Below are 27,958 nucleotides of genomic sequence, written 5' to 3' on the forward strand. Positions count from 1 at the left end.
TTCATTTGCCCACTATAATAATCAGGTAACATCAGAAAAGTCCAAATATAACCAATTGTGCTAACATATTGGCAGAACGCTTTATGTACATCAGGCATGCATAGGTCTGTGAATCTTTCATGCGCGCTTGCGTACAGAGAACAGAACGCGTGGAGGACAAATGATTAAGCAGCGAGAAACACCAGGTGAGAGTTTCACTGAAGTATGAAAGAGAATGTTTCTGAAGGAAGCCTGTCAAATCCTGATTCTTCTGTGCTCACAGAGAGCAATTAGATTCCCAGGCGTTACTGTGCATTACATGCCGTAGGCTTGGCTGCTGGCTAAATAGTCTTTTCTTTTATATCAACTTTCATAATAGATTTTAAGGATCATTCTTTCATAGCAAGTGATAATTGGAACGGCATAGAGGTATTAGATTTCCTTCATTTTGCAAATATAGTCCTAAACCTACACCACAGAGAAGCCCTTTTGCATGCCAGAAGCCAGAACCCTGCTGCTGTTATAAACGCAATTCTATGCTAAGCTTTGTAAGCTTTTAACTTTATCAATATCCTTTGATTTGCAGACAAATTGCAATCAGTTAAGCAAATGCTCTATAAGGATGTTGCTTTTTTGAGTTGCCAGTAGTTAAACAACTTATCTGCTTCTAAACTATCACATAAGGCCGTTTCACCCCTGTATGTAATAGTCGCAATGTGCAAATATGAAATAAGATGTGATAACAAAACCCATTCTGTTCTGTGTCCTTACCCGTAATGGTATCTGGTAGTGGGCGTACGCGTTGTGGAATTTTGAACTCTAATTTGGCCATTTCAACCTGTTCAAATCAATTCACAGCCCTTTAAAGCATTAATTTAACTCTATAACAACTATCTGTACCTACTCACTGGGGGACAAACAGAGTGGCTGAACTGTTCTGTAATGCTGTATTTCACCCATATCATGAAAGATGCAAGTAGTTTTTGCTGATGTGTGACCAAAGCAGGGAGCCCCAGGATGCCCATCTTGGGTGTTTTGCAGCTAGCATCAGCAAACTTTGTCAAGCAAACATGAAGCTTTACATTTAATTCAGTTCAGGGTCAATTTCAATGCTGGCTTACATTACTCACTGTGTTTTGGGGTTTTTAATAAATTTAAAAATGAAAAATACAATAAGGGGAATTCGATCTTTATAGTAATCTAATCTAATAGGTGTCTATCATGAGTTCATTAATTGTTGCTCCAATCATTGAACCCAATAGCACCCCCCCCCCCCCCCACTTCCCCCAGGATGCGAGCTGAAATATGCGCAGTCGGCTGTTTAGGTGCTCAAACAGCTTTGCATGACAAAACACGGAATAATTGGGCGGCATAATCAAAGGGTGGCCCGAAAAATTATTTGTTTCTGCTTTAAAAAAACAAATTGAATTCAGGGCTATGGTTCAAAGCGAGTCAATTAGCTTTGGTAGCTAATTTAGGGGTAGATGTATGAAGCAGTGATAAGGGAGAAGTGAGCCAGAAGAGAAGAGGACCATGTCAACCAATCAGCACTGAAGCAACATCTGTAATTTGCATAATCTAAAATCATACAGAGCAGCTGGGCCACTTCTCCCTTATCACTACTTCATACATCTACCCTTCAATTCCCCCCTTATACACAGACAAGAACATACTGTAGCTGTTATTTTCACTTTCAAAAGTGGTTTAGATTTACAAAACAATCACTTATATTTAACAAGAAATGAATGACCCCAATGATTTGCTCTCTCCATTAAGTGGTTATAAAAGGTTAACAAAAGATTTGAAAACAGACTGAAAACACTTTAAAACCCCTTTAAGATTTTTAGGTAGGTTTAGTTTCACGGCGGCACTTCCCAGCAGATCGTATGCAAATCGTATGCAAATTGCATGCAATATTTGCATACGATTCGATCTGCGATGCGATTTAACACACCCCCACTATCCACGTCAGCCCGAAGTGTGGCGAGCGCAGTGTGTCCCGCGAGGGGATGCGGTACTCATCTTAGAAAAATTAAAAAAGATGATAGAAAAATATGAAGGGGATGGTGTCCTACTAAACAGAGAGGCTAAATTTTTACTGAATGATGAACCAGCCATTCCGGTTCTTTACCTTCTACCTAAGGTTCATAAGGACCCCCTGAATCCCCCAGGGCGTCCTATTATGTCAGGGGTTAACTCCCTCACAGCAAACTTATCGGAGTTCATAGACTTCCACCTACAGCCTTTGGTCCTGGAGAATACATCACATCTGAAGGACACCAAAGACTTGTTGAACTACCTATCCACGGTCCAGTGGGAGGAGGGATACGTCTTGGTGACCGCGGATGTTAGATCGTTATATACGATAATCCAGCATGAAGCTGGGGTGGAAGCCTGTACAGAAGCACTTTTAAAAAGCACTTTAGCTACCCCGCTACAACTGTTTTTAATAGAAGGTATTAAATTCATTCTTAATAACAATTACTTTATGTTTAATGAGACCTTTTATATTCAGAAGGTCGGCACGGCGATGGGTACCAGGTTCGCCCCAAGTTATGCTAACATCTTTATGGGGAAGTGGGAACAGGATGTTATCTGGTCCCACAACCCCTTTGGGGCGAACCTGGTATCCTGGAAACGGTATATAGACGATATACTGTTCCTGTGGAAAGGGGGACGGGAAACCCTGTCTTCATTCTGTACATACCTTAATACCAATCTTTTAAACATAGATCTTACTTTTAATATCAGTGAAGTTTCAGTTGATTTTTTAGATATCACTATTTTTATTCAAAATGGAGTTTTATGTACTAAAACCTTCACGAAACCCACGGATTCTGGCACCTATATTGAGACCACGAGTTGCCACCACAATAATTGGTTAGAATCAATTCCGGGTGGTCAACTCAAAAGGATTAAAAGAAACTGCAGTGAGAATGAAATTTATAAAGTGCAGGCTGACCAATTAGAAAAGAAATTCAAAAAATGTGGTTATAAGGAAAAATCAATCCAACAAGCCAGAACCTTGGTAGACAATACTGATCGTAAGGCCCTACTGGAAAACAGAGTTATCAGTGTAGAGGATGATACATCCAGAAAGAATAATAAAGCAGAGTGGGCCTTTATTACTAACTACTCTGCACAATATAAATACATTGAAAACTCCTTTAAGCGACATTGGGAAATTCTATTTCGTGACCCCATAATAGGGGGAATTATTCCCAAAAAACCGCAGTTCATTTATAAAAGGGCTCCCAACCTAAGGAACAAATTGGTTAGAAGTGCCCTCCCCCCTCAAAAGAAAGAGGGCAATATCCTTACGAAAGGGTTCCATAGGTGTGGGATCTGCCAGGGATGTAGAGAAGTGAAAGGTGATGGTAGCAAAAAAACTGATAAAATTACCATCAATGGGACATCCTTTGAACTTAGAGATTTTTTAACTTGTAACACAAAGAGTGTGGTCTATATGATAGAGTGCGCATGTAATTTAGTATATATCGGACGCACCTCAAGACCATTTAAGGTCAGAATAGGCGAGCATCTACGCAACATTAAAAAAGGGCTCGCCACCCATGCTTTATCTCAGCATTTTAATGAGGTCCACAATAAATCCATTAGTGGCATAAAAAGATTCTTGGCGATTAAAAGCGTCAAGACGGACAATAGACAGCGCAATTTGAGTACTGCTCTTGCCAAAGCAGAGATGCGCTGTATTTATGACTTTGGAACTCTCAAACCAGGTGGACTTAACGCTGACTTTGAGATAAAATGGTTTTTATAGAATTTTAGTGCTATTCTATTTTTTTAGACCACACTCCTTTTTTAATTAATTGATGTTTTTAATTAATTGAAGCTTTATGCTAATGTAATTTTTTTAAAAATTTATCCTTAATTTTAAATATTGGACGTTTTTAGATGCATATATCAAATTTTATTATGTATTTATTTATCTGCACTTTCTTGCACAAATAATCTATATGCACTTTGTGGAATGAGTAAAAGTGTAAAAGTATCACGAAGTATTGCATTTAATGTCCTGATTCTCGCATATTATTTTGTCCCATCACAGAAAATAATGCTGGCTCAGGGACTACATTAAGGACAAGCTTTATGCACTGCGCTTTCCCTGGTACGCTCCGTCACGGAGAGCCAGGAAGTAGAGTCTCCGGCTAGTTGGAACGCAAACAGCGTTCCACATACCGGAAGTGACGCGATGCAAACCCGGAACCCGGAAGCGATCAGCGGTGACAGCGGGGAAGACAGGTGGACGCTCGTTCACCGCTGATCCCTTCTAATTAAGGACAAACTATATAAACGCAAGCTGCCCATGCCACAGCACAAGCCTTGAAAAAGACCTTTTCTACATAAGGTCGAAACGCGTTGGCTAAGTGAAGTGGCAGCCGTTGTTGATCCAGCTCAAGGGGACACCAGGAATTTACCTTCGGTATTCTACACCCAGGACTGCTACCCGGGACCAGACTGGTGACTATTATACCGAGCTTATGAACTGATTAACACCCAGTTCTGATACTCTATCCGGTAATTGTACTGGGCACTTGATTGCTGGATTTTTGTTTTTCACTGGATCTATTATTGTGTATTTTTGTATGTTATGTTTGTGTATGTATATGTATATTAAAACTGGCTTCACTATCCTGAGCCTTTCTTTTTTGCATATACCGGAGTTTACAAACGGACAGAGATACTCCACATATGGAACTTTGACCACCGTGCATAAAGGAAGTATATTTTTTTGCATTTCCCCCCTTATCACCTGTTATTATTAGATCATTACCATTAGCTCACTGGCGCCATTTGGAGTTGTAAAACTTTTGTTGTTCGGATGTTCTAATTGTTGAAGGTTTTGGATACCCTTCTTTGCAATTTCTGTGGCGGCCTGGCGCAGAACTGTAATAGACACTACCAACTGTACTTTTGTCTGTAATCTATCCTTGGTCTGTATCAGTTCAGCTGCAATATGTTTAAATATAGAGATCAAAGGAAGACTCTATTAGAGGATATTTTTAAAAATGATGGTGAACGCATTGACCTTTTGGATGACACGTTAGAATCTATAATGAAAAAATTGGAGACACTTCTCATCAAGGAAAATAAACTTTGGTGGGAGGTGGCCACCTTAGATAAATATTTAAGTCATCAGATCATACCAAAGGGCCTGCGTATCAATAAAAAAGCTAGTTTTTTAGATGCCTCTGATGAATTTTTGGATGCATGGGAAGGGGTCATCAATGAGTGTTCCTTTTCCCTCATACGCATCATTATAGAAGAAAGGAAAAGGGATCTAGAAACTTTAGACGGTGAAATTAAAAAATATAAAGACTTATTAGGTCGCTTCACTGATCTCACTGAATATAAAGATTTGGAAAAGGATATAGAATCTAACATCAAAAGAAATGAAAAAACATTAGTAGAGAGAAAAATTAGGAAATTTCTCCGTGATAAGAAAGAACATGAGGAGAATGAGTTTGACGCCGAGGGTTCATTTATCTCCATAGAAACCCCAACCACCTCTGGTAATAAACCCTTTTTGATTAGTAAAAATAGAAAAAATAATAATAAAAAATATATTAAAAATCCCACGCCTTATAAAAGGACTGTTCAAGAACATTTGCAACCAAAAAGGAGAGATCGAGAGCCTAAAAGAGACAGAGAATGGAATGGGAATAGAGAATTCCATCCTACAACTGCAAATTATAGGGGCGACTATAGAGAGGAGAGACCTAGATTTCAAAGAGATCGCAATTGGAGAGTTCGAGATGACGACCAATTTGTTGACCGCACTCCTAGAGAAAACAGAAATAGGTACAATCCCCTGAGAGATAACCATGGAGATCATTTTTTAGGGAAACATCGGTCTACAAATGTGAGACGGTAACTAAAAGAACGCATAGAGGTAAAAGGGGTGGCAATAAAGTTAAAATCATACAGAGGAAAAGAAAGAATAAGATCAAGAAAAAAAGATCTAAGGTTAAAGCAGGCCCTCCAATCATAGAGGAAGCCACAAAGGTCAAAATCTTTAACCTCAGCACATATGTCCTTACCGATATAGAAACAGCAGTTTTGGGTAAAGGACTTAAATATGCCCCATCTGTCCCTTTAGATAAATTTACAACATTTGTCGACGTGCATAAGTTCCTGCGAAAACTGTGCCTAAAAAAATTCTTTCTCAACAGAGAACACACGAATGATGAGGAGGAACTAATCAGACCTAATGAAACCCCTTTTAGACCTAAATCTATTTTCTGTCCTACTTTTATAAAGGGGAACTTTATAGACACTTTTTGTTCCCTAGTCCAGGAGGATATTAAAAAAGCACCCCAAAAGGACTTCAAATCCAATCTTACTTTTAAAGAAAGAACTGCATTGAAGAACCTTAGTGAGAATCACCTTATCACTATTAAACCCAGTGATAAGGGGGGAGGCATAGTTTTAATGGATAGAACCAGATACGAAGCCGAAGTTTTGAAACACCTAGAAGATAGAACAACATATCATAAATTAAGAGCTGACCCCACTCTTGTCATCTTAGAAAAATTAAAAAAGATGATAGAAAAATATGAAGGGGATGGTGTCCTACTAAACAGAGAGGCTAAATTTTTACTGAATGATGAACCAGCCATTCCGGTTCTTTACCTTCTACCTAAGGTTCATAAGGACCCCCTGAATCCCCCAGGGCGTCCTATTATGTCAGGGGTTAACTCCCTCACAGCAAACTTATCGGAGTTCATAGACTTCCACCTACAGCCTTTGGTCCTGGAGAATACATCACATCTGAAGGACACCAAAGACTTGTTGAACTACCTATCCACGGTCCAGTGGGAGGAGGGATACGTCTTGGTGACCGCGGATGTTAGATCGTTATATACGATAATCCAGCATGAAGCTGGGGTGGAAGCCTGTACAGAAGCACTTTTAAAAAGCACTTTAGCTACCCCGCTACAACTGTTTTTAATAGAAGGTATTAAATTCATTCTTAATAACAATTACTTTATGTTTAATGAGACCTTTTATATTCAGAAGGTCGGCACGGCGATGGGTACCAGGTTCGCCCCAAGTTATGCTAACATCTTTATGGGGAAGTGGGAACAGGATGTTATCTGGTCCCACAACCCCTTTGGGGCGAACCTGGTATCCTGGAAACGGTATATAGACGATATACTGTTCCTGTGGAAAGGGGGACGGGAAACCCTGTCTTCATTCTGTACATACCTTAATACCAATCTTTTAAACATAGATCTTACTTTTAATATCAGTGAAGTTTCAGTTGATTTTTTAGATATCACTATTTTTATTCAAAATGGAGTTTTATGTACTAAAACCTTCACGAAACCCACGGATTCTGGCACCTATATTGAGACCACGAGTTGCCACCACAATAATTGGTTAGAATCAATTCCGGGTGGTCAACTCAAAAGGATTAAAAGAAACTGCAGTGAGAATGAAATTTATAAAGTGCAGGCTGACCAATTAGAAAAGAAATTCAAAAAATGTGGTTATAAGGAAAAATCAATCCAACAAGCCAGAACCTTGGTAGACAATACTGATCGTAAGGCCCTACTGGAAAACAGAGTTATCAGTGTAGAGGATGATACATCCAGAAAGAATAATAAAGCAGAGTGGGCCTTTATTACTAACTACTCTGCACAATATAAATACATTGAAAACTCCTTTAAGCGACATTGGGAAATTCTATTTCGTGACCCCATAATAGGGGGAATTATTCCCAAAAAACCGCAGTTCATTTATAAAAGGGCTCCCAACCTAAGGAACAAATTGGTTAGAAGTGCCCTCCCCCCTCAAAAGAAAGAGGGCAATATCCTTACGAAAGGGTTCCATAGGTGTGGGATCTGCCAGGGATGTAGAGAAGTGAAAGGTGATGGTAGCAAAAAAACTGATAAAATTACCATCAATGGTACATCCTTTGAACTTAGAGATTTTTTAACTTGTAACACAAAGAGTGTGGTCTATATGATAGAGTGCGCATGTAATTTAGTATATATCGGACGCACCTCAAGACCATTTAAGGTCAGAATAGGCGAGCATCTACGCAACATTAAAAAAGGGCTCGCCACCCATGCTTTATCTCAGCATTTTAATGAGGTCCACAATAAATCCATTAGTGGCATAAAAAGATTCTTGGCGATTAAAAGCGTCAAGACGGACAATAGACAGCGCAATTTGAGTACTGCTCTTGCCAAAGCAGAGATGCGCTGTATTTATGACTTTGGAACTCTCAAACCAGGTGGACTTAACGCTGACTTTGAGATAAAATGGTTTTTATAGAATTTTAGTGCTATTCTATTTTTTTAGACCACACTCCTTTTTTAATTAATTGATGTTTTTAATTAATTGAAGCTTTATGCTAATGTAATTTTTTTAAAAATTTATCCTTAATTTTAAATATTGGACGTTTTTAGATGCATATATCAAATTTTATTATGTATTTATTTATCTGCACTTTCTTGCACAAATAATCTATATGCACTTTGTGGAATGAGTAAAAGTGTAAAAGTATCACGAAGTATTGCATTTAATGTCCTGATTCTCGCATATTATTTTGTCCCATCACAGAAAATAATGCTGGCTCAGGGACTACATTAAGGACAAGCTTTATGCACTGCGCTTTCCCTGGTACGCTCCGTCACGGAGAGCCAGGAAGTAGAGTCTCCGGCTAGTTGGAACGCAAACAGCGTTCCACATACCGGAAGTGACGCGATGCAAACCCGGAACCCGGAAGCGATCAGCGGTGACAGCGGGGAAGACAGGTGGACGCTCGTTCACCGCTGATCCCTTCTAATTAAGGACAAACTATATAAACGCAAGCTGCCCATGCCACAGCACAAGCCTTGAAAAAGACCTTTTCTACATAAGGTCGAAACGCGTTGGCTAAGTGAAGTGGCAGCCGTTGTTGATCCAGCTCAAGGGGACACCAGGAATTTACCTTCGGTATTCTACACCCAGGACTGCTACCCGGGACCAGACTGGTGACTATTATACCGAGCTTATGAACTGATTAACACCCAGTTCTGATACTCTATCCGGTAATTGTACTGGGCACTTGATTGCTGGATTTTTGTTTTTCACTGGATCTATTATTGTGTATTTTTGTATGTTATGTTTGTGTATGTATATGTATATTAAAACTGGCTTCACTATCCTGAGCCTTTCTTTTTTGCATATACCGGAGTTTACAAACGGACAGAGATACTCCACATATGGAACTTTGACCACCGTGCATAAAGGAAGTATATTTTTTTGCATTTCCCCCCTTATCACCTGTTATTATTAGATCATTACCATTAGCTCACTGGCGCCATTTGGAGTTGTAAAACTTTTGTTGTTCGGATACTCCTGACCTGTTCATACCCCCCACTATCCACATTGGCGTGGAGTCAATTTTATAAAGTGTGGCGAGCGTAGCGAGGGTCCGAGCCCTGCGAAGGTCCGCTTAAAACGAGCCCGAAGCATGGCAAAAGGGGCCGCGGAATACACGTGACGTAATCCATGTCCGCTCACCATGCTTCGGGGTCGTTTTACGTGTCCGCTCGCCACACTTTATAAAATCAACTCAGCGCCAACATGAATAGTGGGGGTATGAACAGGTCGGGAGGACACTTACCGCATCCGCTCGCCACGCTTCAGGCTGCCGTGGATATTCGGGGTGTGCTAAATCGCATCGCGGATCAAATTGTACACAAATCACATGCAAATAATATGCAAATCGGGAATATTTGCATACGGCGCGTTCTGCTGGGAGGTGCCGCCGTGAAACTAAACAAGTACCGATTTTTTTTTTTTTTTTTTTAAATCACTTAAATGTGTGTGGGGTGACAGTCACATAACACTAACATTTAATTTACACAACTGATACTCAAATGCTATGGATGTGATATGGGGGAGGAGTGCTGAATGATCAAATCTATTTTGCTAGTAAGCTGACATTTCAAACAATAAAAATACCTTAGCAAGGGATCTTACAATGGGATTTTCCATTATTCCTTTAAGGAAAATGATATCGATTTCTTCTGCCCCTGTGGAGGAGGGTAGATCAGTCAATTTCTCCAAGACTTGCTGCATTGCTGTTAGAATAGAAAACAGTGACCAAATTAAATTGCAGTTTCAAGCAACAAACCTCAAATATACAGATTGGCTGACAATATCCTGCAGGATGCTTCTCCTGCCGTAAACTGCTCCAGCTTCTAAGAAAAAATCTGCAGCAACTTGTTACTTTCACAATAATGAAATGTCAACAATGTATGCAGGGTATGCGCAGTGAAGGGTAAGAATATTGCCAGCCTCACTATAATAAGGTCGTACTACACCACCACCAAGCTTTGCCTCGATGTTAAGAAACAAAAGGAAAAAACTAATTCTACGTCATTAGCTTAATACAGTTTCTTAAAGTAAGGCTGGGTACACATTAAGTGATTGTAAATGATATGCACGATAATATCGTTAACGATATTTTCACGCATATCATTTAGTGCGTACGCACTACAGTATATCTTTATTGATCCCCACTGTCTGTACCATGCAGTCAAATCCTGACTCATCAGCGACCTCATGCTCCGTTACCGATATTGTTCAGTGTGTATGCACTATATCGTTTGTCCAGTAGTTCCAGGCAGTTCAAGGGAAAACCTTAACGATATCGTTTATGGACAATATCATCTAATGTGTAACCAGCTGTGGACTTCAAGGTCCCTAACGGGGCACGTTTTCCCAGAGCACCTCGTGGCCCAATCTCACCACTGACTCACAGGTGATTAACACCATAGGATCCAAAGGTGGTATGGAAAACCAGCTGTTAGGGGTCCTGAGGATCAAATTTGGGAAAACCTGGCTTAGTAGAAACTCTAAAAGAATCTCATGTAAATGTTCATAATATCGGAATGTTTAAAATCAAAACATTAAACTTATTTAAAAAGAGGTAAAATAGTTTAAAGTCACTAGTTTAGTTCAACAATTATGTATCATACCATGCCAGGGAAAGCCCAGCGTGGCATAGCCGCATCTCATGTGACCACGCCAGGCAAGGGGATAAAGGGACTATTCCAGGGGCACACAAGTTTTCTTTGTAGACAATCTTGTGATTTTTAGCAATTGCGCGTACACTGAAAATGGTATATGCAACTCAGAGCAACTAGAGGGCTACTTAGATTCATAATGAGCTCAACCGAAACACCACTTGCTGATAAGTGATGTTAACTGGTTGCCAGATGAGCCGCTGCATAAGCACCCTGTGGTTATATAAAAGGAATTGCAGGTTATTCAACCATAAGCATTCAGACCCAGGATCAACCCGGGACAGCCCCATTCACACATTCCCGGGTATGACCTGGGACTGCAAGTGGATCCATACATGTAAAATAGACGCCAGCACATACGTGCCTCTTTGGTCTGTCCGTCGGCGGCATCTCCGGGGGGCTGCACTCTGCCTGTGCCCTGGACGCGCTTCCCCTCGGGGTGGCTTCCTCAGGGTCTGAGGACGCGCTTGTCTCCTCCACCACTGTGAAGTGGCTGCTGGCCGGGTCGGAGGGGACCTGCTGCTCGCTCTTTCCCCCGTGGCTCTGGGAAGGAGAGGGGACAGCTGGAGGTGGCTCTGAACCTGCTCTCCTGGACTGGGAAGCCTCCCATGCTCTCCCTATATTGGCTGCTGGAAGCGGCTTCCCGGCTAGCAGTAGCGTAAAGTCCCGTGTACCCGATCGGGACCATTCACACTGACAGCATCCCGTGTCGATTCCGGGTCCTACCCAGGTCAGGACCTGGGTAGAGATCCCGGAATGCTGAACACGGGTTATTCCTCAAAGACCCTTTCACACTGCACTAAATCCCGGGTTGATGCGCAAAAACCCGGGATATTTTTGCAAGTGGAAAAGGGGTACAACTCTGACCACAGACGAAGCACATTTATTATCAAGCATGCCATACAGCCAAATAATTGCATGCACTTCTGAAATCAGGCCCTAAGAGGGGCGGGGGGTTGGTTTACTTTTGCTTGTGCTACTTAATTGTCACTGTATGGAGCAATTTAGCCATATGCATGTGCCAATTTATTGTGCTTGTTGCAGCCATATAGACCTGGTTTAGTTTCCTATAGCAGCAAAATCAGTCTAACAGTCTAATGTCCTTGTTCGGGCATCCAAGCCATGGGCGTTTTGCATTCTTCTGACCACCTCCGCAAAAAGAACTGCAAAAGAGTTCCCCACTCGAACCTGTACGGAGCATCAATTCAATTGCGCTGTCAGGCACCCACTAGTAACGGATACTGGGGAAAACAATTGAATCTCCCCCCTAAGTGTACCCCTATTTTTACTTACACCGATGCTGACATTCCATCCCTTGTTAAACGATTTACCATTATTAACTACAGAAAGATAAATCTGCCTATGACAAAAATCACTGAAATACACACAATGTCCCTTTTCCCCCTACACAAGTTTCAGGAGACAGCTGAGCACTAAATATCTGGCGGTTTCAATCACTGACAAATAAACAATTCAATTAAGGGAGTGTAGATTTTCACTTGGGATCCTCCAGTTTACACACACAGCAATACTGAAAGGTAAAATCAATGATCACTGATGTCAAAGTGGAAACAATACGTAGTCCGAATGCACAGCATTAAAAATACATTATCCACATAAGTCGAGCATTTGAAATCGGCTCAAAAGCTTATTCATGTCAATCACCTGCTGCTTTCCTACCAGCCTCTGGATATTGTTTATTCCTCATTAAAACTTTGCTACATCTATTGGTGCACACGCAGCAGCAACAGGCTTAAAAGAAGAAAACTTTCTGGCCAAGTAAAATACTAGACTGCTAGAGCACACACACAGGTTCTCACATACGTAGTCTGCAAAGATTCAATATGGCAGAAGAGCACCGCACAAAAATGGTGGGAGTACAATGCCTTATAGCACCAGAGCATTCTTCTGTTCACCAAAAATAAATTGTTAAATGGGGATCTGGTCACTAGGTCGACATGCATTGGGTAGGCCACTGAAGGTCAACGCCTGAAATGGCTTAGGAGGTCAACAAGGTTGGAAGGTTGACAGAAGTATTCGGTCAACAATCAGAAGGTCTTCGTGAGTTTTGCACTTTTTTTTTACGTGTCCCGACAGACTCTATTTCATGCCCTACCATTCACTATGGTGTGAGAATAAAATAGTGTGCCGAGCGCAGTGAGACACCGTGCCCAAAGCATAGTGAGCATAGCGAGCCATGTGAGGGGACATGGTACACATTGACTGTGTCCATGTCAACATTCAGGAAAAAAGTGTGAAAACTCATGTCGACCTTGCCATTGCCGATCTAATGCTCGTGTGGACCTTCCAACCCGGTTGACCAGTGGGGTCGCTCCGATGACTCATACCCCTTAAATGAACCCTTAGAACATGTATTCTCATCCTCTATCCTCAATGCACACTAACAGTTTATAGTGGGGTAGGGATAATAGGATCGGCAATGTCTAGGTGCCAACCAGCACAAGGTCAACAAAAATAACAGGTTAGCATTAGGGATTTGATTTTCTTGTTATGTAAAAAAAAAAAAAAAAAAAAGGAGAAAAAACACAATGTCGACCAATATTGACTAAGATCCAAAGTTCAGATTCCGTTTTCGTGATATACATGCTTGAGCACAGGTGACAAATGGGTACCTTAATTTCACTTAACCACCTGTATTGAAGCCTGTAAATCAGTAAAACCTGCACTGTATTAGTGCACCTTGAGGACGGAGGTTGGGAATTATTCAGAATTGGATACATTTATGTGACTGCAACACCCCATCTATACGCTTGCAAAGGTATCGGTCATCACTGGGTATGATATAGCAAGTTGACAATGTCTAGGTTGATCCCAAAAGATTGGCCTACACAAGGCTGACACTTGAAATAGGTCAACTCATGCAAAAGGTCGAAACATCAAACTGTCAACATACTTTTCCAGTGTTGATGTTGACATCTGAGCACATGGATCCCCAATAAGTATACCGCATCCCTCGCGGTGGGAAAAGGTTCAAAAACGCAAAAAAATATACACAAAAAAACCCACTCTCCACATTCTTGCACACCAAAAAGCTCAATTTAGCAGATTTCTCTTTTTTACACAACTGAATTTTACACAACCGGAAGCACTAGTTATTGTCAAACTATAGTTTCAAAATAGTAAATTGCGTAGAACTGGAATTAAATGTACAACATCTTCCGTGTCAGACATTTTGCCAACTCAAAGATTTTTACCACCCACATTTGATCATTAATAGTAGGACCGTGCACATGATTTCCTTGATCTACCGGTACAATATGATTGTAGACTTTACTTCAGCTATAGAGAGCAAGAATATGAATGGGAGTTGGATCTGGGCCCATCTACAGAGAATAGATAAAAAAAGGACTTCCTATGCCTCCATCGGGTTAGGGTTAGAATAGACACCAGGATCTGCCGGCTTTCTGACTGTCATTAGGCAGACATTTCGTTATGCTGGAATAACATGGCTATAAGGAAACCTGATATATTACATTTGTAGACCGGATACAAAAGCATTCTGGTATCAGTCACGTCAATCACTTCATCTGACTGCAAGCAAGCGCATCCCCTCCCGTTTCTTTGTACCTAAATTTAAATAAACTGTTAAAAAAATAAACTGTTGCCAACACTTCCTATTGTGCTTCTGAGTGATTGGCCCAATGTTAAATATTTAATATTTTGTCTTTGAAAGTCACACAAACTCCTGAAAAACTGTACACACTGTATACATACAGAGCCATTAAGTGTACAAGAGTTGGTCAAGTGCATATGCCTTGTAAGAGGATCTTGGAGGGGTTCAGCATAATCCTTACACGGAATGCAGCTGCAAATCCATCCTCAAGCAATTTATCGCATAATCCACAGGAGGGAAATCATAGCAGATTAATTTTGAATGCTTTAAAAGTGATATGTAGTAGCTTGATTAGCAGAATAATTTGGGGAAAAGTCATTTCTTCTGCGGTACAAATATTCCTCCATATTAAGCCAAGAAACACAAATCACCAAGGCTTTTAGGATTTAGTAGTCTGATCACAAATAGATAAGAACACTACTTGCACAGAAAACCACGAATGGGGATGAATGGAACATTTCCCATATATCATTAGTATTGTCCACCATATACTAAAAAAGTACACTGACATTTTTACAGCAACTTCAGTGTAGTATACAGGTGTGGTAAATTAGGTAGGCCATAAATAGTGTCTAGGCCTGGGGTAGCCAACCCTAGTCCTCGAGAGCTACCAACAGTGCATGTTTTGCAGGTCTCCTCACAGAATCACAAGTGAGCTAATTAGCTCCATCTGTGTATCTTTTAAAATGTGTCAGTGATTAATGATTGCAGCTGTGCAGCAGCTAGGTTGTCTGGAAAATGTGCACTGTTGGTAGCTCTCGAGGGCTAGGGTTGGCTACCACTGGTCTCGGCCGACCCCAAAAGGTTGACATGGGGACGAACTGGAACTGATGAACACCCGGCGGTCGGGATCCCGGCGTTCAGAATCCTGACCGCCGACATCCCAACACTTTCTCCCTCCGTGGGTGTCCACGATACCCCTGGAGGGGGAATAAATTAGCGTAGCGAGGCACCGGGCCCGCTGCGTGGCACGCCCCCCCCCCCCCCCTTGTCCGGATTTCGGCGTTCGGGATTCCGGCGTCGGGATTTTGAACGCCGGGATCCGACCGCCGGAATTTCATACTGAATCCGTGCCACGGAGTCAAATGAAAGTACATACACACTGACCAATATATCGGTCAGTGACGTCAACTCCACCACCACTCTGTATCTGGAGCCATTGACTACAGTCAAGATTGAGCTGCATGTACAGATGGCAGGAGTAGCGCTAATGATGCACGGGAGCGAGCAGTGTTAATGACATTGAGCTTACGCACTATGATTTGCTCTATATATCATTAACTATATCGTCCATATCATTAACGCTATATCACCTAGTGTGTACTCCGCTTAATTGTAATTAGAGCTTGGCCAAATATCATGCATAAAAAAAAAAAAGATTCCCTTTTCTAATGCACTATAAGTGCATTGCTTTATGAATTAATTTATGAGCTAAGTAGCAAATCTCAATATAAAGACCAACCCCAAAAAGGTATACTTCCTTAAAGAAACACTAAATAACATAAGAACATATAGTCATTATGGAATCTAATTATATGATCACCAAGCCAAAATCAAGCGAAAGCCTTGATTTTAGTAGAACAGGGCTAGGTAATGCGCGGCACTAAAGTTGCTGTAGAACTATACCCCCCAGAAGCAGATCCGGACATTGAGTCAACAAGGTTGACAACCATTAGATCAACATGCATTAAGGTCGACATGCATTAAGGTCAACGGTCAAAAGGTCGATATGGGGGGTTTTCAAAAAATTTGAGCAGACATGTGCCCAACAGGCGGTATTTCATGCCCTACCATCCACTAGGGCATGGTAGCGTGGCCCGTACCCAAAGCATGGCGAGTGCAGCAAGCAGTGCGAGGGGACGCGGTGCTACGGTTTAGGGTCCATGTCGACATTCAGGACAAAAATGTGAAACCCCCATGTCGACCTTTTGACTGTCGACCTTCCCCATGTCAACCTAATGTTCGTGTCGACCCAATGTCCCATACCCCCCAGAAGGACCTGACAGTTTTATTAAGAAATAACTGCATAGCTGTAGCACAGCGCATGGACTGTCACACATGGAGTACAGCGACTGTACAACATAAAGCTATCTGCTTACCAAACAAAAAAATAAGCAAATTCTAAAATGGAATAAGTTTGTCACCGACTATCAAGTCTACGATTAACTTTTTCTATTCATTTTCTCATTAAGCAAATAAATATCTGTTTTTGTATGTGATCACTCATCAGCCTTAGAAACCGTCTATTTAGGATATATGCAATTGGCGAATGATGGTATAAATGTTAAAACATATTTTGGTACTTATGTATTATCTGGGCTCCTATGTTCATATTTTTCCTTTTTGCAGACTGCAGTAATAAATCATTCACTAGCCAGGTAACAAAACCATGGTGATCTAACGCCTGATGACATTATGGTGCATGAAATACTCAAAGGGGACGATTCAATTGATTTTATTGCAGCTATAAGTATTAAGTGCCAATTCAATAGTACAGAGTTTAGCTGCGTAAAACTCCTAAACTCGTCAAAACTAATAGGCGTTACCTGAAAAGTAGTGTTTGGCAATGGATCTTTTCACTTAGAACCCAAAGTACTAAGAGGTGATGTAAGTAAATCAGATATAATGGACTTTAAAAAAAAAAAAAAGTGATTCAATTGTTCTGCCCTGCGACTGCCATTAGTTGCCACCCAATGGCACAATTCAGTTGATACTCAGGATTCTGAGCAGTTTTGAGCATACAAACCAGTACTAATTTGCGTGCACTTAGGGGGGAAGGGGGGGGGTGCACACAATTGATTTACTCTGATGAACACGCACAGAACAATTGAATTTCCCCCTAAAACATCTTTATACCACAACAGTTAATAAATGCCTTTGAGTAAGTGTTATTCGGCATAACCAAGACCGGAAGTTCTGCTAATTGAATGATGCCCTTGTACATAAAAAAAAGAAAAAAACTTTTTAAATAGAACATTGAAAGTGCTGGAATAAATTAGGAGGTGCTAAATAGAAACATTTTAATGGAATTGCACTTGAAAGGTTTCTTAAGGTAAGGATGACACAAACACGAGAATTTTAAATCAGATTGCAGTCTACAAACTATCATAAAATTAAGAAAAATAAAATGTAACATTCTATCTACTATCCAGAAAATGAAATTTATGGTTTAGAGTGCAGCTGAAAAGAAAATATATACCCTATTGATTTGATTACTTTTTTAGTCAATTGCTGACAAGCTATACACATAAGTACACATTTTAATCAGGCACTGATTTTTTAAAACAAAATTTAGTATAGAAAGTATTTGAAGAAGATCAATAAATTCTCTAAATTGTAGAGGGCCCCTAAGGCCCCTTATACTTGATTTGACCATACTTATACCAGATTTGACCCAATTCAGGTGGATTGGGTCAATTTATCTGACAAAATCTGATGTGCCTGATATGTAGGACCCAATGCACAATCCCGTGCCATTGGGTATAACCAAGACATTGCACGAGATTGATCCTCCTGCACATAGGATAAATCTTGAGTCAATCAGGTCCAATTTGTTGGACAAATATATATATATCAACCCGGACTAGCTCTGGTGTATAAAGGTGCCCATACACGTTACAATTATTGTATACAATATTGTATACAATATCGCATCTCATCCGATCTCTGTTTTGCGATGACATCACATGAGATGAGATCTAGTACAAAAAGTACGTGCTGCACATACTTTTTGTACTAGATCTCATCTCATCTGATGTCATCGCAAAACTGAGATCGGATGAGATGCGATATTGTATACAATAATTGTAACGTGTATGGGCACCTTTAGGTTCCAGGGACAAATTCCCGGGTTAATTTGCCGGCAATTCAACCCTGCTAGGTAGCAGGGTTGCTCCCGGGTCCTTCCAGGGTTACTGGCTGGTGTGAAAGGTGCAGGGACATGTCCCTGCTTCCCGTGTTGCCTCTGCTAGTGCTGATTTGCTAGCAGGGCAACTTCCTGTTGTGGTGACGCTCACAGACATGCCCAGAGGTATCATACAGCGTGCAGGGAGACACTGTGCATGTTCTGTAGCACCACAGACCCCAGAAGTGCATTTTAACCCCTGAAAGCCTGCAATGTGTGCCATGTCTTGGACAAATGAGGAGGTGAGACAGCTATTAATCATTAGAGGTGAAGATGCTTTCATAAGCCTTTTAATTAGTTTTACACAAGTAAACAGAGGCTGAAACACTACAAATGTTTTGTGTCTTAATTATTAATAATCAATCTAATGTGAGCCTAAAAAAGGCCATTTTCAATGCTATTCTCATAGAAATGCAGGGTCATCCCGGGTTCAGTGTGAAAGGTGCCGACCCGGGTTATCCCTGCTTCAAAAGCATGTGTGAATGGGTCCCCACCTGGGAATGTCCCTGCTTGTCCCGGGAATGTAATTCCCGGGTTTGTCTCTGCATTTCTGGTGTGAAAGGGGTATTATTTGTGAACAGGTATAGAACATTCTAATTTAACCTTGCAATCAATACCCACTGGCGCAGTCATCGTTTAACTGTTTTGCATGCTACTTTGTGTTCAGATCAATTAGTGATTTGTTACAAGTGAGAGCAAGAAATTATATTGCAGCTTTCACTAGTATTTATTCAAGCACTGGGGATCTCTGAATCCTTTAAAAAATTTTTGTTTTTTGTTTCATTTTTCAAGTTATCGGAGAGGAGGTCAGATACACTGAAGCACACTCAATATACAGTAGTCAGTGGCGACTATCAAAACTTTCAAATATTAAAATCACAGTGTGAAATAATCAATAAGAGCCTAGGAGCAGGCTGCAACGCTGCATGAGCTTCTGGAGTACACAATATTCTTAACAATCCAGAAATCAAAGAATAGATATTCTGTACAGCAGTGGTGTACAACTGTGTGCCATGGCTCCCTGGGGCCTCGTGTTGGTGGTCCAGGACCAATTAAAATTATTTATGGTGGGAGAATCAAATAGTGTGCCGAGCGTAGCGAGGCACCGTGCCCGAAGCATCGCGAGCGAAGCGAGGGGCTGCGGTTCAACTACAACTGTGTCCATGTCGACTGTGTCGACATTCGGGCGAAAAAACTGTGAAAACCTCATGTCGACCAAATGACTGTCGACCTAAACACATGTTGACCTTGACCCATGTCGACCTTTAACCCTGTCGACCTTGGGGCCAGTCGACCTTCCGGGGTCGACCTAATGACTGTAGACCTGTCTGTTCTGACAGATGTACCGATTCCCATAAAATGTGTACAAACAGAAGTAAATCCTGCCCTTCACCTCTAAACCTAAGAATCGCATATAAACCCAGTCTACTTAATGTTATATGTATTCTGTTTTTCTATTTATTTTTTTGGCCTAGGGGTGCTGTGAAAAAATTCTGATACTGTAGGGTGCCCTGATTCAAAGAAAGGATTAGGAGCCCCTGCTGTACCATATAAACCTTTCGGAATTAATACCCCTTTCACATTGCACCTAATTACAGAGTTCATGCCAGTTTCTTGCCGGGTCGACCCGGTAAGTGCCATGTGAAAGGGGTTACCGGATCCAGAAAACCGGTAGCAACACGGCAATATGAACTGGTAAAAAAGGATGGTTCTTACATGTTAGTTGCCGTGTTGCTTTGCGGTGTGAACGGGTTAATCGACCGGTTTCATGTTCACACTAATGTCGGAGGCAGTGCTCTAAGCACTGCCTACTCCCCAGCTCTACACCGCGCCCCCAAGACATCAGGAAAGCGGCAATATTCCCGGTTCGCTGAAGCTATTTTAATGGACCAAAATGCATGGTCGCACCGGGTCTGAACTATTTCAAAGTCCCCGTGCGACCCTGCATTTGCGGTCTGAATGCGGCATTAGACTTGTACCCCTTTAAGGTGGCCATACATCAGAAAAATATTGTACCCAATCATACAATCTCAATTGATTGTAAGATGGATTGTATGCAGATTGTGTGCACATCTTGTGTACACAATCATACAATCAATCATAAGATGGATTGTATGACTGATTGTATGATGGATTGTGTGTAGATTGTGTGTCCAAAAACCACCAAGGACTGCCGGGGATTTCAAGGGAAATTGTACACAATCATGAGCACAATCGATCTTAAGATCGATCTTTCTGATGTATGGCCAGCTTTACAGGGGATTTTAACTGCCAGCATTTCCTGTGTTACAACACAGACGGTCCATGAGGAACTTCTGTATATATAACATACTTCTATATGGACATTCTGAGTGCTGAAATCATTTCTCCCATAATCATTAAACCATGGTCCTCTCCTTTCGGTCTCCTCTTTGAGTCCTTGAGGACAAACTGGTGACCATCAATGCTGCTAGATGTAGAGCTTGCGCAGACCATTATTTATACACACACACACACACACACAATTACTACTTAGGTTTGCATCTACTGATTGTTCCAATTCTTTCCAGTGTGCAAATATGCTCCCTTATGGCAGAAGTGTCCTTCCTCATTTATAATCCAAACATGATGAGTCACGGCACACAGGGCACATGAGATGACAACTCCCACGTAACCCAGCCAATGGGCCAGATGCAATAAGCTTCAAAAGTGATAAAATGGAGAGTGATGAACAGCCAGCCAATCAGCTCCTAACTTCCATATCACAGACTGAGTTTCAAAAATGTCAGACAGGAGCAGATTGGTTGGTTGTTTATCACTCTTCATTTTATCGCTTGTGAAGCTTAGTGTATCTGGCCCAATGTCTTTTCCCCCCATAAATTAGGTATTTTTTGCATCACTGTGACTGCAGCGGTATCTGCATACAATGGTCTAAGTGACAGGAAATCACTAACGCACCACTTTATATGCATGAAAAGATACTCTACGTTAGCAAACACGCTAATGACTTGGTGCCAATAGGAGGGCTATGTAACGTGACTGTAGCAATAATGAGGGATAACATTTGTTTGTACCACAATTGGACCCTATAAAACCATTTTTTTTTTATCCAATAAAGGCACCATTACATTTTTGGGTTTATAAATGAGGCAATTCGATTGTTTAAGAGCACCTGATCTCATGTGTAAAGTGACTTTTCTCAATCGGCTATCTGCAGAGCGGGGAAGCTCCAGGCTAAAAGAGCTCGGTCAGCTTTTTATTATTCTCCTGCTCCCCACCGGCAGCTCCCTGGGAGTACATATATGCAGTAAATCGCATGTAAAAATGCCACATCAAGTGCCAAATTGTAAATGAGCCCTCCGGGGGAGCTAGAGGGGAATTGGGTCCCACTTGTCCTTAGGACAAGTCAGACTAGAGGGTTTGTAAGGAAAAATAATTTGTGTGTGATGTCAACAATGACATTTCTTCAATGCTGACCTTTTGCAGTGCTTGCTGCATTGCCTGTGCCCTATACGATGGCTTGTTTGCAGTTTACAGGATCTTAAGTTGACTAGTTTGCTGTATTCGGACAATAAACAGGGGTGTAGTAATATGTTATCAGTGGGGACAAGCCAAAGTAAAGTTTGAGTAGATTGAATTCCAGCTTTTAAAGTCCAAAGAAAATATTCATGGCAGTTACTCATGGAAAGTGCTCATTGTTTAGAATGTCAAACCAGGTATGGCACTAAGATCTTACAATTCTGACCAAACTACTAGTGTCAATGTTTCCATTTTCAACAAGCATACTAACTTTCAACAAAAATATAAATATATCTATCTAGATCACACACAGTATTTCTGACGAGAAGGCCTGACTCTCAATCTCCGTTCCAGTTCATCCCAAAGTTGCTCGATGGTGTTGAGGGATCTGCCCGGGCCAGTTAAGTTATTCAACACCATGCCAATTATAGTCCTAGCTTTGTGCACTAAGATTTCCCTTCACGTGAGATAAGGGGCTTAACCCAAAACCCTTGAAAAACAGCCCTATACAGATATGTCTTGTCCACCAAACTTCACCGTTGGCATAATTCAGTCAGGTAGGTAACGTTCTCCTGTCATCTGCCAAACCCAGACTCACCCATCTGACTGCCAAACAAAGAAGAGTTTCCTTTGCGCCACAGTCCGGATTCAGTATGAAATCCCGGCGTTCAAAATCCCGACCGCCGAAACCCCGACAAGGGGGGGGGACGTGGATCTCCGCCCCTTACGTGCTCGGTGCCGCGCTACGCTCGGCACGCTAATTTATTTTCCCTCCAGGGGTGTCGTGGACACCCACGCAGGGAGAGACTGTCGGGATTTCGGCAGTCGGGATTCCGGCATCGGGATTCTGAACGCCGGGATCCCGACTGCCGTGGTTTCAACTGCATCCCCACAGTCCAGTATGTGCTTTACACCACTCCATGAGACGCTTGGCATTGGACTTGGTGACGTGATGCAGATGCTTTGCTAATGGAAACCTATTCCATTAAGTTCCTGCTTTAGTTTTTGTGCTTACATTATTGCCAGTAGAATTTAAAAACCCTTTAGCTATGGAAACAGCAAAATGTTAGCGACTTTTACATATCATGCGCCTGAGCCGTTGACCCAGGCCTGTGATTTTATGTGGTCTTCTACTTTGTGGAGGAGTTGCTGCTGTTCCACTTCCTCATACTATCACTTACAGTTGACGTGGAACATCCAACAGGGATGAACTTTCACTTATTACAAAAGGTGGAAACCTATCACAGTACCACGCTTGAAGTCACTGAGCTCTTTAGAACGACCCATTTTGTATCAAAAAGGTTTGAAAATGGAGACTAGATTACTAGTTTCGCCTTGCACCTCAAGTGTGAAATAAAAAACGAAGGATGTCAGTGTGTGTAATGTGCCGTTTCTGAAACGTCACAGTGTGTAAAATTGAATTCTACCCTACGAATTATGCACTATAAAATTATTTCCAAACCCCCCCCGCAAACTCTACACTAAAACACAACTACCAAAACCGTCCATTATACTTTTCTGATGACCACTTACTTGGGTAAACACTGTTATTGGGGAGATCATTTTACAACTGAAACTTCTCTAAATGTACTGGTTGCGCAATTCAAACACACACCTTTTTTATTTGAATTGCTTGAGGTGCCAATTTATATTGTTATCCCCATGACCGTTTTTCATTTATGAAGCACTAACACAATACATATAACATCACAAAACAGAGTAAATATGTTGCTGCATGAATGAGCTACATGGGTAATGGAATACTGCTGGTGAGGAAAGAGAGTGCGTGGAAGCTACCAGTAGTAAGTAATAAGGTAGCCATTGACTGGTATTTCTCTGCAGCTACTAAGTAGATGGCACAAGGCAGACAAACTATTCGCTCCGACACTGTATCCATTTTATCTAGACAATACTGTACTCTTCAGCACCACCCTGTACTTACTTAAGCTTCTTTTGCAGGGTGCCGCACCCTGCCCGTTCTGAAAACCTCAAAATGCACCCTGCCCTTTTTGTGTGTGGCACTGTGCACCCTTACGGTGCCCCCACCGTAAGGGTGACATGTCACTGAGAACTTTCAGTGTGTGCCATCATGTGCAATGGTTATTGCAGTGTATGCCATCATATGTAATGGGCATTATGGTGTGTGGTATAATGTGTAAGAGGCATTACAGTGTGTGCCATAATGTGTTATTGTCATTACGACAATAGAGAGTATAACAATTTTTAATGGGCGTAAACCTATTGCAGGGTTTAATTTTTTTATATATATATATTTTTTGTTTCTAATGTAAATTTCTAATATAAAATGTGCCCTCCCCACTGAAAAAAGTGCCCTGCCCGGTGGTCAGCACCCTGCCCTAAAAAAATCCTTGAGAGAACACTACTTGCTAATGCCTTCACAAATAACATTTTAACTTTGTTGAATGTAAGTAGCAAAACAAAGGGGCGATTACCGTCTTGCACATGTCACACAGGATGATGAGGTTAGATTTTAAAATATATAATAAACAAAAAAATATTCTTCACCCGTGCTTAACAGTAAATATTTCTGCAACAATATTCTATATAGATAAGTACTGTAGCTTCCCCAAACAGATCCTCTGTTAGCACGGAATCTGAAACCGCAACTTATACTTTCTAGATCTCCGTGAGGCGCTCAGTGGTACAGTATTTGTATGAAAACATTTATAACCAACATAAGGGGGTATTCAATATGTGCCAATATTTCCAGACAGGGGGAACATCAACAGACACTTATTTAATGCTACCATTAAACGGCAGAATTGAAGGGTGTCAAAGCCGACTTTTTATAAAGTTAGATCTGCTTTGTTGGAAACTGACACAGATTGTAGAATTCACAGTAATTTTTCAACAATTCACTGCCATTTTCGACAATGGATCATTGAACTAGAGAGAAACTAAAACGTCCCGGGACTCCCATGGTTGGGACGTTCTGACAGTTGGAATCTCAGATTGAATACCCGCCAAAATTGTCAATGTAAAGAGACTCACCCCCACAATCCATCTTGAACGCAGCTTTGAGGCTAATCCTTGCTAAATGTTCATTGTCAGTATCAGCTCTGTCAGTCCTGTATTTTAACATATTCAATATAAAATACTTCTCAAAATATCTCCCAACACAACCTCTTTGATCTTCACAAGAGCTACAGCTCCTCAAGTTATTCACTCCCATTCACAATAGCTGTACTTTCTTTGAACTGCACCCACTATGTGGAATACCCTCCCACACACAATAAGAGTCTCAAAACCTCTAAACATTCCCTGAAAACTCACATCTTCAGGAGTCCTGGCCAACATTGCTGGGTGACCCTATCGTACATCCCACCAAGAACCTGTGCATTCTGTAGGACCATTATGCAATAGATAACACCCTTACTTGTGTATCAGTCCCTATTTAAGCATAGATTGCGAGCAGGGCCATAAAATATACAAGACAAATATTGAACTAACTAGGTAAAATATGACCCTACTTTTCATATTATTGGTCTATTTTAATTGCCTTAGTTGAAAAAAACTGGGTAGACTATTCTATTTTAAAAGTTTTCAAATATGTAAGGAAGGGGATAAAAAAAAAGGGGGGGGGGGGCGATAGAGTGAGGGCCTCAAGACACTTGAAGTGGTGCCTTTAAAAAATAAAAATAAAAAAAAAAAGGGATGGATTGGATGGGAGGGGGGACCCAGTATAAGCCATTAAGTGTTGTTAGAATATAATGGAAGAGCTTATATGCCCCATTCAGCAGGGATACATATAAATCAGAAACATAGTGTGAGAGAAGTCAAAACCCACATAAGAGAACAGCTACAAATAGAATGAGAGGAGCTTATTGTAATGGACCTTGAGAAAGGGGAGGATGTGCATCATGCAATGTAACCACGGTGACCATGTGTCCGAAAATCCTTAACAGTTATTATCTACAATACTGGTGATATGATCCATTTGGTATTTAAACCACACCGCCTCCTTAACTGAGAAGGAATGTCACGGCCTAGGCACACTGCTCTACAATTTAAAGCAGTGTGCCTAGGCTTGGTGGTCCAGGACCAATTCATACTACGTATTTATAGTCAATGCAATTGCAAAACAAGAGCGGTGGTTGCCAGATGATAAAATATGAGGTCAAAAAAAAAGAAAAAGCAAATTCTGTCCCTCACCACATAATTGAATTTTTATAAATTTCTTAACAAGAAACTTCTGTCCCAGAGGTGCCGTGAAAATGATTATTATAACTCTTGAGCGCTGGGATTCAAAAAAATTAGGCGATTTTCCTGGGGGGGTGGACACTATGGAAAGCCATCCCACTCGGTCGCTCATCTGCTGGCAATACCAGCAGAGGAACAGCCGGGCCAGTGATGATGTGTGAGTGCGGATCAGTGCTCACCATTCATCGTTGCCCTGTACACACTGGGCATCTTTTGAGCTGAAAGCAGCTAAAACGAGAGGTACTTGTGTATTATAGCGGCACCCATCGCATACCATAAGGCATGCGATGGTATGCGATGGTATGCGATGCGACGCGATATCGCGCGATATTGTACAATGTCATACAATTTTAAAATTGTGTGACATTGTGTATGGCATACAATGCGATGCCATTAAAAATTATATAAGCACCCTAATGGGTGCTTACAATGTTAAATGCACCCCCACCCCATTATAAACGTGAACCCGAAGCGCGGCGATACGTGTCCTCCGACCTTTTCATACCCCCACTATCCACGTCGGCGTGGAGTTGAGAATAGAAAGTGTGGCGAGCGCAGCGAGCCCCACGAGGGGACGCAGATACCTTCACAGGAATCGGCGTCCCCTCACGGGCTTCACAGGTATCTGCGCTCGCCACACTTTCTATTCTCAACTCCACGCCGACGTGGATAGTGGGGTTATGAAAAGGTCGGAGGACGCGTACCGCCGCCGCTCGCCACGCTTCGGGTTCACGTTTATAGTGGGGGGTGGCGTGGGGGTGCATTTAACATTGTAAGCACCCATTTGGGTGATTAAAAGCACCCTTTAGGGTGCTTATGCAATGTTTCATTGCATAGGGGGCCAAAATCGCGTCGCATGCCATCGGGTGCATGGCATGCGATGCGATAAAAACATTGCGCGATGTACATCGGGGTGCCGCTATAATACACAAGTACCAAACTGCTTTCAGCTCAAAGTCACCCAGTGTGTATGGGCCTTTATAGCATTTAATATGTGCAAGAATAATTTTTTCTTGTTTTTGGAGATCCCCGGGTTTGCCTGTGATATCATTGAATGGAGTAGCAATGGGAGGCATAATGACACCAGTAAATTACACCTAAGGCCTCCCACCTTAACCCAGCCCTGGTGTCTGTCATTTTAATAGGCTTTTAACTAGTACAATATAATTTGCTCACCAAAGCTGCAATTCACAATACAAACTGATTTTCGGTTTTGTGCAGCACATTATTTGTTTAGCTCATTAATATTTGTTTGTGAGCCAGAGAAGCTGGAAAACACCACAGTAAAAAGACTGTGGCTAGAGTCTGGAGCAAGGCTTTGTATAGCCACCAGTTGGATATTTCCGCGTCAGCTAACTGAACAGCTACATAATTACTGTTTCCTGATAAAAACAAATCTGTTGCGATAATGGCTTTTCCAACTAAACAAGAATCAGCAGTACACATCTGAAAACTGTATGACCATTAGAACTTGTTCCAAAGATTCATATTGTTAAAGCAATGGGATATTATTTAACACATATTCAATCTCAATTAGTTTAATCACCAAAAACTCACACTGGATTTGGATAATTCCACTAATACATTAGGAAAAAAAAAAAAATTATAATCCCTGCTCTTGCCCTGACCAAATTCACTATTTCATAGGACACGAGTCCTGTGGCAGAATAATTT

General features: G+C 41.4%; 1 protein-coding gene across 5 annotated transcripts in view; it reads right to left on the bottom strand.

The window, feature by feature from the left end:
* Positions 1 to 27,958, bottom strand: part of PALS2 (protein associated with LIN7 2, MAGUK p55 family member) — a 105,917-nt gene that overhangs the window by 71,186 nt on the left and 6,773 nt on the right. For 3 of the 5 annotated variants that reach the window (XR_014475077.1, XM_083189197.1, XM_083189196.1), the window contains exon 2: positions 9,961 to 10,079. Coding sequence is in view for 4 of the 5 variants with exons in the window: in XM_083189197.1 (XP_083045323.1) it covers positions 9,961 to 10,077 (117 nt within the window). In the remaining variant the exon portion in view is untranslated. The remainder of the gene's footprint in view (positions 1 to 9,960; positions 10,080 to 27,958) is intronic. The other 2 variants (XM_083189199.1, XM_083189198.1) reach the window with 1 other exon arrangement.

The sequence above is a fragment of the Crinia signifera genome, chromosome 5 (assembly GCF_055691185.1).
Source record: "Crinia signifera chromosome 5, ASM5569118v1, whole genome shotgun sequence".
In the NCBI taxonomy this organism is placed as follows: domain Eukaryota; kingdom Metazoa; phylum Chordata; class Amphibia; order Anura; family Myobatrachidae; genus Crinia; species Crinia signifera.